The following is a 12,405-nucleotide window of genomic DNA, read 5'->3' as shown; positions in this document are numbered from 1 at the left end:
CTTCAGAAGTCTACAATTCGACGTCAGATGAAATTCAAATCAGATGTCATGACATTTATAGAAATATCTATATTTACAAGTCAGCTGTCTATACATCAGATGTCTACATGTAAGATGCCTGCACATCAGATGTGTACGCATCAGATGAGTGCGCTTCAAATGATTACAGTTCAGAAGTCTACACACAGATAAATACACTTCATATGTCTACACGCGAGATGTTTGAATATCAGATGTTTACAATTACACGTTAGATGAATTTGAAATCAGATGTCTACACATAAGTTAACAACACATGACTTCTTTTCACATACTAATACACTTCCTAAAAATATACGTTACCTTAATAAACGAAACATCCGTTGTCTAAGATGTAGCTTAGATTTCTAAAAATGGCTTATTAAATGATAGTAAATTAAATATCTTTGCGACTTGAATAAAATAAATTAATATAGATATACATATATAATTATCGATTACAAAGTATAATATAATATTATTAAAAATTATTCTATTTATTAATGTCATTTAAAAATGTAAGATATGATAGAACGATAGGTTTCTAAAAGATTTAACAGATGACAACTTTAGTTTAATTACAAAACATAGCTGTTCTATGATTGCTATTACTGGCCGATGGACTTTATGGGTGCTACTATAAGTTATGGATGATTTCAAAATGTGATAGAATTCCAGTAATTGGGGATTTGTTATTTGAACTACTGTGCGCTGCCGAGCGGTGTGGTGTTATTGGTTGGCACGTTCTCATTGTCATGCCTGCTAGATAATGTCAGCCTTAGCTTTCCCCAGTCATGCACTCTTACGCACACACTCACACACACACACACATTGTGTGTGGGACTAGGTGTGCCGCCATATTGCGCATGCATTGCGCGTTGTTTCCGTTAACTGCTTTGGCACACTTGTTTCTGATTATTATTATGTTTTGTCTCATCTCCAGTGTAGTCGCAGCTGCGTTGTTGCTGTTGCCATTGTTGTACTTGTATTTTGTTTGTTATTATTATTATACCCGTCAGCATTGTCTTTGTTGCTGTCGTTGTTGTTGTTTTTGTTTTTGTTTAGCCATTGTTGTCATCGTGTCGTAGAAAGTTTTTCACTCACACCTTTCGTTCAAGCCCTGGCTTGTTTTCACGCCACTACTAGAGTAGGGTACTTACTTTGTCTTCCTAGTATGCTCTTTGCATTACTATGTTTTTATTGTTCATTGTTACCTGTTATTTGCACACAAACACACGAATACACGAACACACGCGAGCAGTTAAATACACTCGCATTGAACACGCCAGTGAATGGATTCCGAACGATGGTGTTCTTGTTTGGCTGCATTTCAATTCTGAGTTTTCCGCCAAGCAGCTTTGGTTCAAAACTAAAAACATAGATACAGAAAAGGGGGGAACAGTGGCTAAATTTCAAGTTGGCGTTGCTAGCAAAATAGTGATGGGCAGGACACAAAACTAGCCTTTGCACAGAATATGGTTGAGGCTTGACACGGCTTCAAGAATTCTATAAAAGTTTTTTAGCTTTTAAATATACAAATTTTAATTATTATTAGTTTTAAAAAATACTATATTAAAATATTAACAAACTAAAATATTTGTTAATGGATGCTATATTTAGTATTTAATTATTTCCTAGTGGAATTAAATTAAATTAATTCATTAAATAAAACCGTTCCTTTTCTTTATACATAAAAAAAAAAATTAAAAATTCATTAATTGATTTACTGATTTGTAAAAATTATAATATTAATTAAACAGAAATGATATATTCAATTTAATATACCTAGTAAAATATTTGTAATCCAATTTCAATATAATTGAATTATATTTCGTAGCTAATTCTCTGCCTAAGTATTTTAGACTAAATTTGTAAATGTATTTGTTAGTATAACTATAAATTGTATATAATTATGTAAGCATTAAGTAAAATGATCTATTACTTAAGTTAGTGTGAATAATATGATAATATAATAAGATATGGAACGAGTTGTGGCAGAACCCACAAAACATACAACTATATTTATTTGATCTTAAGAACAGTGCATAGATATTGTTGGTTGACTGTTAAATTCAATCATTTTTAATGCACTTATATTTCGTATTAAAAACTGAATTTTCTTCAAATGTCAAGCACCTTTCCAACCTTTTTATTTCTGGCAATTGAGCCAATCCAATATAATTCAGCCTTGAAATGTATTTACTTATATTTTTCTGCAAACCCTCTGTTTTATTGGCTGGCAACAACTTAAGCCGATTTATCAAATAAATAAGTTGCGTCTGTCCTTTCCGCATCAACACGTAAAATGGAGGACCCAACCACCACATATTCGCACTTCTGCTATAAGCATGCGAGTTCGTTTAGAAACGTCATTCAGGAGTTGCAGAAAAGCAGCTTTGGCTTTGATTTTGGTGCAGAATTAGTGCGAAACACACCACTGTAAGCTTCGCTGTCATCAGACCATCAACACCTGCTCCCGCTGGCAGCTCTAAGGACGCGTATGTCCTGCCAGAAGCGCCTCTACTGTTTGTTTCTAGTTTCAAGCTCTGTTTCATATTACACAGCTCTTGGCTGTCTTTCTGTTGTTGTTGCTGGTTTGACTTTTTTCCTCACTAGAGTTTTATTGTTTGACAGCGTCTCGGTTGCCTTGACTTCAAGGCGAATAAAGAAGTCTTTGTAACCTGGTCGCTCAAGCCAAGTATTTGGAGTGTGTAAGTGAAGTAATCCTGTTAGTTTAGGGATTATGCGGTATTATGTGTCGATTTATATGATAATCACTTATGCAGGCGTAAAAAGAGAACAAAAGTTCATTGGAAATTGCAAAATGAATACCGAAAACTGAAAGTTACTTTTGTTTTGCATAATTGAAAGCTATTGTGTTTCTTAAATCCGAGAAGTGAATGTGACTTGAGCGCTTTGATTTATTTAATGTTTGAAAGAAAACACAGTTAGTTTTAGTTGAATAAGTTGAAACAAACAAGCAGATCATGGGAAAAGGATGAAATAATATTAGCTCACGAAATGGAAAGTTTTCATAAATTTTTGTACAATAATGGCTCTTGGCATTAATTTGAATGTGATTTGACATTGAAATGTGGCCATCTTGATAACTTTTTTGTATCAATATTATTTATCAACTGTGAATATAATTTTTGAAAGACATTTGGTCGTTTTTTAGCTCACGTCTTAGGTACTTTTTTAAATTCTGTGTTCAATATTCCTAATAAGTTGCAGTGCCTTCAGAACATTTTGTAACTGTGGTGACTAATCGGAAATTTTATTATGAAACGGCCACAGTTTTCGATGCTAAAAGCTCCGCCTAGTTAGGTTTGTAATCGATTCATAACTATTTATTAAAATAAATTAATTATTCCAACAACGAAACTATGTAATTGACTGAAAATGGGAGACTGGAATACTTGAACTGCTGACGACGACAATTAAATAATGAAAACACTATATAAACACACTAATATTTTTTGTTGATTTTTTGAACCCAATGCCTGTGTATGAGGACAGCAATAAAGATGTAAATTAAACAGGTGTTTCTCATTCCGTTTCCAGGGGAGTTCCCAGCAGCAATGCAGCACGCGGCACAAGCTCAGCCTCACATGTCGTCAGCCCGTTATGTTTTAGTGTACCTGTTAGTGTGCTTTTGCAGTTTAGCGTATGCCAAACGCTGTATGCGGCCCTCCTCAGGGCCTTGCAACACCGGACGTCAGGCGTCGCCGGAACGCTTCGAGCCATGCGACATTTCCTCGAATGCATTCTGAGTCTGATGTCGTTGTCGTGCCACTGCTGCTCGCTGCTGGTGGCGAGATGGCGACAGAGGCGACAGATGCGACAGGCGAGGACAGTGGGCTGTGGGCGTGGCCCACAACAACAATCAGTGACGTTAAGGCAAGTATATGAGACGGATATAAGGTGAGCGCTTAGCTATGCCGCTCACAAACTCTAGACTAATGAACTATATATTGAAATATTATATAAAAATTAAATACATAATAAACGCAAGCTAAACATACACACGACACACGACACACATACATACATACATACATAAGTTGTGCTAAGAGTGTAACTATCGTACATTTATATATACAAATATATTAGTTATGATAATATACATATATAACTGGCTATTCGGTTTTTTTCAAAAATCTCTGAATCAGCGACGTATACGTAATATTTAGCACAAAACGAAAGCATTTAAGTTGTCGTACGTTTTTGTATTATACAAGCAAGCTGTTGTCTAAGTTCCACTAGTTTCGATTTTTATCTTTTATATATACATAATTGCTATGTAAATTAGACACTTGTATATAGGCTGCATAGCATACTGACTAACTAACTGAAGAGAAACACTCACTATTTAAAGTGCTTGAACAAAGAGCTAAAATGAATTGAGTTCTTTTTTCTACTTCCTCCCAACAAATGGGAGAAAAGTTTGTCCAGCTAAGTTGATGTTCAATGGAATTTTTCGAAGAATTTCCAAGCACTTTTGTGCTACAACTTTGTTTTTTTTTTTGAAACGGACTTTTCTAAATGCAACTAAAAACCGAACACTGCTCAAAACAAACCAAAATTAAATGTAAAAACAACTGCAACCAACCAACCAACTGTTCTGCTTTCTAGACTCGCCACTACTGTAACTATATAACTAGACCTATTTATAAAAATATATACACAGCCATACATACAAACATTCTAAATGCAAAAAAAAAAAAATAACATCACAACTATGCAACAACAGGAAATGTTTGCATTTTGTAAATTTTATTATGCGTGAATAAATTCAAAAGATAAATGGAAAACTCAAAACAGATTAAGAAAAATGGGGAAAAAAGTAGAAGAATGTTCAACTTTAACTGCGCAACAAATTTCAAGTACTGACTATGGCATATAAACAAATTAAAATAGAGCAAGAAATTTATATAAAATTACCAAAACAAACACAGACACAGACCCTGTAAAAAAAATCAAATAACAAAAATTAAAAATCATTATAAGCAGACAAAACTTAAACTTAAGCGTACCTACGAAAACAAAAAGTTTAGCTAAAAAGTTCAAGCAGAGTCAAAACAGCAGAAAACAAACAGCAAAAAAAAACAAAGAGAATAAACAAAAAATGTTCAACACAGCAGAATAAAGTAAAGTTTTGTTATGGCAGCGTCTAAAGTGGTAGCATTTAGTCATAAAAATAACACATATACAAATATATTATAATAATAGCTAAGCTTAAGTCATGTTGTTTTTGTTTTCAACAATTCATTCATAGCTGTATGTGTGTGTACAAAATGTTTGCGTGTAAACCTTAGCTTAATTGAAGTGCAAGGCATGACTAAATTGGCTGCAGAAGTTGGCGGAGTGCGGCAACGTTGCACGGCAGTTCAAAATTTATTTGTTGTTAATAATTGAAAACAAATCGAAACAGAATACAATAAGGAGAATATTAGACAAGTGTTGAAATCAAATAATTATTACAAAATTACAAGTATTAAAAGATGTTTGCAAGAACTGAAAAAAGCAGCGGTCAGATGGGCAAATAATTCGTACAACATTTAGAAATGAACGAAAAGCTTAAAATCAAGAAAAAGTCTGTGTAAATTATTTGCTAGTCTGACCTCAGTTTCAGCTTCATACAATTCTTGCAAGAACTCCATTAAAGCAGCGGTCACACAGGAAAATAATTTGCTCACATTATAAATTGATACTTTTGCAAATAAAAGTTTGGCAAAAAAACTACGAATTCATCAAATATAGTATGCGTGCAAATTATTCTGACCAGAGCTTGTTTCTATGATACTTTACGCAATGGTAAGTCTTTTTGAAAGAACTGCATTAAAGGGACGGTCCGACAGGCAAATATTTGGTGCACAAATGTGTAAAGAACTACCTGAAAAGATTATCATCATGATATGTCTCAAACAATTGCTGTTGTCAGAGTTGTCAGAGTTGAGAGAAATTCTTGCAATAATTACAGTAAAGCCTTGGACACACAAATATTTGCCTGTGCGAACGCAGCTTATTTTTAAAACAATTGATGCGACTATGCGTAAAGGTAAGTTCTCGGTGTTAAGCTTAATTTCGCAACTAATTCATTATTGATTAAATCACATAGTTGCTATGCATCCAATACTGCAATACATAAGGCAAGTATTTGAATCAGTTTCAGTGTAAAAATAAGCCAATTATTTCCTTTGAGTGTTTTAAAATTGTTGAAAAAGCATACAACGCTACCATTTCGGTATCTGTAAGATCTGTAGGATAAGTGTTGGGCTAAATAACAATAACTCACTAAAATTCCTAAACAATTTTCGACTGACAGAAGTCTTTAGTGTCCGGCTTACTTGTTTCAAATATTTTAAATATTCTTCAAAAAGCTTACAAATCTTTCAATTCGGAATTTCAAAAAGCAAACAAATAAATTTAAAATAAAAAAAACAACTAATATTCTTTAGAGTCCGGATTAAGATTCAATGACAGTTGTTTGACGGATTAAACTTTACTTTCTATTTTTTGAAGGATAAAATTGAAAAGGACGTCCGATATTGAATTTATTTATAAATGTTTTCCGATATATTTTATATAACATAATTCTTCTGGAGCTGACTTTCAAGTTAAGTATCTGTGCTCTTAAATGAGCAAAGTTTTCAAAACATATAAAATTATTCAAACTGAAAAAAAATTACGAAATTTTCGAAAAACAATTGCAAAATATTGTAAAAAATTGAAAGTACTGTTGCAAACAATAATTTCGCTGAACTTTTGTGGCTTTTTCAAAAACAAATCAAAGCTTTTTACTATTTTTTTTTTAACTAAAGTGTGTTTGAAAGCCCATTTCTACACTTCACTTCACTTTCCTTTCTCTTTTCACTTCCCATAGCATAAGAATCCGTGCATATAAATATACAGAAAATAAAAGAGGAAAACAATTCGTTTCCAGTGTTTAGCTAATAAAGTAATTGAGAAAAGAAAACCCTAAATAAACAAATGTTGAACAAATTATTGATAGAAACCAAATATAAAAGTTTCAGTAATCACGATACAAATAATGCGAAAAATAATAAGAAAACAACCATCAAACAGAATTAAATAAATGCCAACAGCTATTGAAATCGAGTTGAATGCGAAATGCTGTTTCAATTAGATTTCCCATAGAATCATACACAGACATACATACTCGTATACACAAATGATTTCATTGATCAACAATGGATATTTCAATCACTGGCTGCAACTATTTTGATTTTTTTTTAAATGAAGCAAATGTTTTAATCAGAAAATACAATCAACTTTGTTTAAATACTTTTCGTCTATTTTTTTTTGTAGCGTTCTAATAGGCCTTCAAGTTTTTAGTCATTTTTTGGGGCGTCATTTCAACTTTTAAACTTCTGTTAGAAAACAGGCATTTAAATACTTATCTACTATTTTTGAAACCCTCTGAGTAGGTTTTATATATTTTCGCAATTTTGCGAACATTTTTTGATGTCAAATGTCATTTCAAACCTCTTTAAATGCATTTTTCAGAGCCAATGGTTTTGCAAGTTCTTATTTGAATTGTTTAACTCTTTAAAAACTGAATATTTTCCAATCATTTCTATTACCAAGTATTCTCTTCTTCTTCTTCTTTTAACACACCTACATACACTTTCAAGTAAAGTAAGAAAACACACACATCTTCACAGACTCTTAGGCATTACAATAAAAAAAGTCGCAGAGCGTAAGAAAAGCCAACGAATCTGGCGAAGAAAACGTGAAAAATTCTTAAAATACTAAAAAAACGCAAATCATCTTTAAGAAATGCATAAAACTGACGTAAATATATATATGTAAATGTGTATTTATAATAATATTATAATATAAAGAATGCTATATATATATACATACATACATATAGTTTATTTATTAAAACAAAAAACCAAAAACAAACAAATGGAAATTGAATTAAACGATGTTATTAAAGCTAAACGAATACGAAAAAAAACAAAACAAAAATTTGAAAGTAACTTTCAATTAAATACAAAAACAAAAAAATCAAAGCGATTAAATAAAAAAAACAAAAAAGGAAACATCTTTTAAAAATGTAAGAATTTAAAGCGCAGGAAGTTGAAGGAAAATCGAGAAACTCAGAATAAAAGAACTTAAAAAACAAACCGCATATTATGTCAAATGTTAATTGAGTTGTTTTAATGGGTTAAGTGGGAGTTGGAAATTTTGGCTGGCTGGAGAAAACTGGGTAATAAATTATGCGAAAAGCGGGCCGAGCCAACTAAATGCTAAGGCAAACAAAGGCAAATCATTTTTCATGGCTGGACAAACCAACAAAGCGTCGCAAACAAAAGACGCTCCACATATGTGTGTGTGCGGGTGTAGTGTGTGGCAAATGAGATTAATCATACGCAGTGTGTTGCGCCCAACAAGCAGATCGTGTTCGCCGAAGCGCCAATAAAAGGCAGCAACAGCCATAGAGCCAAAGGACCGCAGCATCACAGAAACACAGACTCGTCCTTGCTGCACATTACTTCGCTGTTGCTTGTTGTTAACAACATGTTTCTGTCCATCTGTGTGTGTGTCTGTGTGTGTGTGTGTTGGCGCCTTTCATTGTCATAATTTAGAGCAACGCGCTTCACGCTGTTGTTGTTGGTGTTTACGTGCCATTTACGTTACGTGCCGTTACGTTTTTAATAAATATTAGCACATAGTTAAACACTTCAGCGCACGCTGATGGAAAATCAATAAATAAAGCCGCACACGAACGCGGGCGGGCACAGCACACAATAAACACACACTAATACATGCACACCACAAAGCCGAGGCGCAACTTATGGACGCTGGTTAGTATGCTACGTATATTTATTGACGACAAAGTTTTGCTCGCCGCATTAGCTGCTCGTCGCTCTATACTACAATGATCGTAAAAAGTATATTTATAAAACTACACTGCAATATTAGGTTGCATTTTGTTATAAATTGAAAGAAGTTAAGTGTTAAAGGGCGAACTTTCAGGCAAATTTCTTCTTTCTTTCAGCTTCTTTTTTCGATATTATTGGTATTATAGACTCCCAATCTGTTTTTACGTGGTTTTTAAATTACATAAGTATATACTGGTATATATATATACTCAGATTAGAAATCTGCATTAAATTGATTTCTTTTTCAATCTAAATTTGAATTTTGAACTAATAATAACATATGATAATGGTAATATAACATAATGATAACAACTAATAATATCTGCCAAGAAGTTAAGTGTTAAAGGTCGAAATTTCAGGCAAATATCTTCTTTCTTTCAGCTTCTTTTTTCGTTATTATTGGTATTATAGACTCCCATTCTGTTCCATAAAACTGATTTCTTTTTCAATCTAAATTTGAAATATGAACTTTCAGGCAAATTTCTTTCTTTCAGCTTCTTTTTTCGCTACGGAGGGTATTGGTGTTACATACTCCTATTCTGTTGTCGATCAAATGGTTATCAAATTACATATGTATATACTGGTATATATATATACTCAGATTGTGACTGGTGCTCTTAGAAAACTGTATAAAATTGATTTATTTTTCAATCTAAATTATATTATTATTTAATTACGAACTAATATTAATACACAGCTCTTGAAGAGTAATTAATTTATGCTATTTTTTTTAATGAAATTGTTAGAGAAATTAATTTTTTTTGAATTCAATTACAAAGTTGTTTCTAAATTAAGTCGCATTCTCTTGAATTAATATAATACAATAAGAAAAAAGAAAACAAGAAAGGAATGCTAAAGTCGAGCAGGCTCAACTCTTAAATACCCTGTACCACCCCACAAAAAAGTAATTTAATTAATCAATTAATTTAATTTAATTAATTAACTAAATTAATTTAATTAATTAACTACATATAAACTAATTAAATATAAAATATTCCATGCATGCATACATACATTTACATTTACATCAGAATCGTGCCTTATGCGTGTTTGTGTACTTGTACATATGTATGTATGTGTGCATTGGGCCTGGTTATATGGCTATAACTTTCTTTTCGATCATTCTATCATAATGAAACTTGGTATACGGATATATAATTACTAACCTAATGTGACTACCAAATCTAAGTTCAAAATTCCAAGAATTACGGGAGTTATAGAAAATTGGTAATAGGGGGGGAGTGGGGGGTTGGATCAGAAGAAATGAACAAACTCGTCCTTTCTCGGTCTCAGGAGAATCTGTATACCAAGTTTGGTTATTCTAGCTCTTATACTTTCGGAGATCCTTGCGTTCATACAGACAGACGGACAGACGGACAGACAGACGGACAGACGGACATGGCTATATCGACTCGGCTTGTCATGCTGATCAAGAATATATATACTTTGTGGGGTCTACCAAGCCTCCTTCTGTGTGTTCCATGTGCACTCGCACAAAACTAATATACCCTTGTACCCTTTGGGTACAGGGTATAACAAGCACGTCCTTAAGAAATTTGATATTTTTCAGGCATGATTCTAAGCCTCCAATCACACACATTATACACAAGTTTAGTTTTTTCTTTTGAATTAATATAATACAACAATTGTTGAAATCAAGCCCGTCTTTAAGAAATAAGAAATTTTTCAGGCATGATTCTAAACGTCCAATCATAGACATAAAACATAAGTATACTAGCTTTTGTTACTAAACAAAAAAGGTACATATTTACATGAATTGTATATGTTTATAATTTGTCAACATCAGTTAATATAATTTTGGACAATCCTGCTGAAAGAACTGTATTTTTATATGTGCTATTAGCTATTTTCATTCTTCAACTTCAACTAATAAAGAAATATATCATTGAAAAGCCAAGTGATTTATTTTTGTCAGCATACTTTCGTCAATCACTTTAGCTTCAATGCCGCTACACAACTGTCGACGGCCGGACGAATGGACGAATGGACTTCATGCAAAACCACTCAAGGACAAGTGGGCAATAAGCGAAAAACTTTTATTGTTTTATGTCGGAAAGTTTTCGTGTGTATCAGTGTGTGTGTGTGTGTGTATCTGTGTTTGTGTCAAGTGCTGACCAGCAGAGTCGCATAATGTGCTGCTATATAGCAGTACTCGTATGTTATAGTCCGCTATAATGGGCCACACTATATGCATGATTGTAGGTCGCTGCTCGCCAGTTTGTCATGAGTCCCTCTGCCTCTACCCCTGCCCTGTCGTGTCACTTTCAAGTATATAAGTAGTATATATATGCCTTCAATATTGTGCATCATTGCAGCCCAGACGGGCACCATAATGGCCTGTTGTAGGTGTAAATAATGATAGTTTGGTCTGTTTGTAATGTGAGGCTCATTCAGCGTTCCATTATGTGTCTGGCTGTCAAATGTTGTACAACAATATAAGTTTGTCCATCGTGTTCGAGACAGATTTAGGAGCAGCGGTAAATCAAACAGTTAGGAGGCTTATGGTGGCATACAACTAAATATCCTCTAAACATTGCTTTGCTGTACGTGTTTAGAAGAGCAGCGTGAAAGAAGCAAGAATTTCTAATTCACAAGTATTTAAAGTTACATGTATGGGGACACACACATACACACATATGTACATGACATGCGCTGCACACATACACATGAAATGAGTTGAAGTGTCAAAGCGAACTGAACGACCTGTCCGATCCGGCCATTGGGCAGTCACTCACTTGTTTATGTGTTGGAGAGCGCCCCAAGAACAGCTGCCATTTATGCATGGCACATACACACACACACACACATGCACACACACATTTATGTTTGCAAGCCTCGCTCAATTTGTTGTTGTTGTTTGCTGGGCTGTTGCTGTGGCCTTGGTTTGTTTTTGTTGTTGTATGCTGCAGTTTATGGCTGTAATACATTTTTGTAGGGATTCACTCTTTCAGGCTTGTTCCACACTCAGAAAAATACATTGTGTCTAAATTCTACAAATTCATCCTCATACTAATAATGCCTTCAAACCTTGGACATATTTTCTTTTAAACCACAATTTGTATTATAAGAATTATACATTTCTTCTGAAGGTTTTTCTGAACACAAAACACTTTTTTTAGATTTTAGAAAATGGATCTTAAATATGTTTTCATAAATTACAAATTTTATATTACAATGATAGGGGAATTAGCAATTGTCATAGTCGGAGATCAATTCCACCCTAAAGATAACAAAGGAATAATCAATCATCAAAGCTCACAGAAAACTACCCGTTGTCTAAGTACCGATGGATATATTACCACATTCTCGAGAAAGTGATAAGTCTAATGAATCCCGCAGCATTACTATTTAAGAAATAAAATGGTTCAGACTTAGAAACATTTAAAAGGCTCCTTAAAAAATTCTTAATTATTAAAAATTAGTCTTTAAATTAAGGAATTGAAGTTTTTAT

General features: G+C 33.2%; 1 protein-coding gene across 1 annotated transcript in view; it reads left to right on the top strand.

The window, feature by feature from the left end:
- The window catches only part of LOC115623941 (uncharacterized serine-rich protein C215.13), a 28,046-nt gene extending 23,454 nt beyond the window's left edge, over positions 1-4,592 (top strand). The window contains exon 6 of the mRNA XM_030518503.1: positions 3,561-4,592. Coding sequence (XP_030374363.1) covers positions 3,561-3,946 — 386 coding nt within the window. The 3' untranslated portion in view covers positions 3,947-4,592. The remainder of the gene's footprint in view (positions 1-3,560) is intronic.
- The last annotated feature ends 7,813 nt before the right edge of the window (positions 4,593-12,405 follow it).

Source organism: Scaptodrosophila lebanonensis, unplaced genomic scaffold (assembly GCF_003285725.1).
Source record: "Scaptodrosophila lebanonensis strain 11010-0011.00,11010-0021.00 unplaced genomic scaffold, SlebRS2 tig00000053-arrow-pilon, whole genome shotgun sequence".
Taxonomy (NCBI): Eukaryota; Metazoa; Arthropoda; class Insecta; order Diptera; family Drosophilidae; genus Scaptodrosophila; species Scaptodrosophila lebanonensis.
Note: the sequence above shows the minus strand (reverse complement) of the source record. Positions and strands in the feature narration are given on the sequence as shown.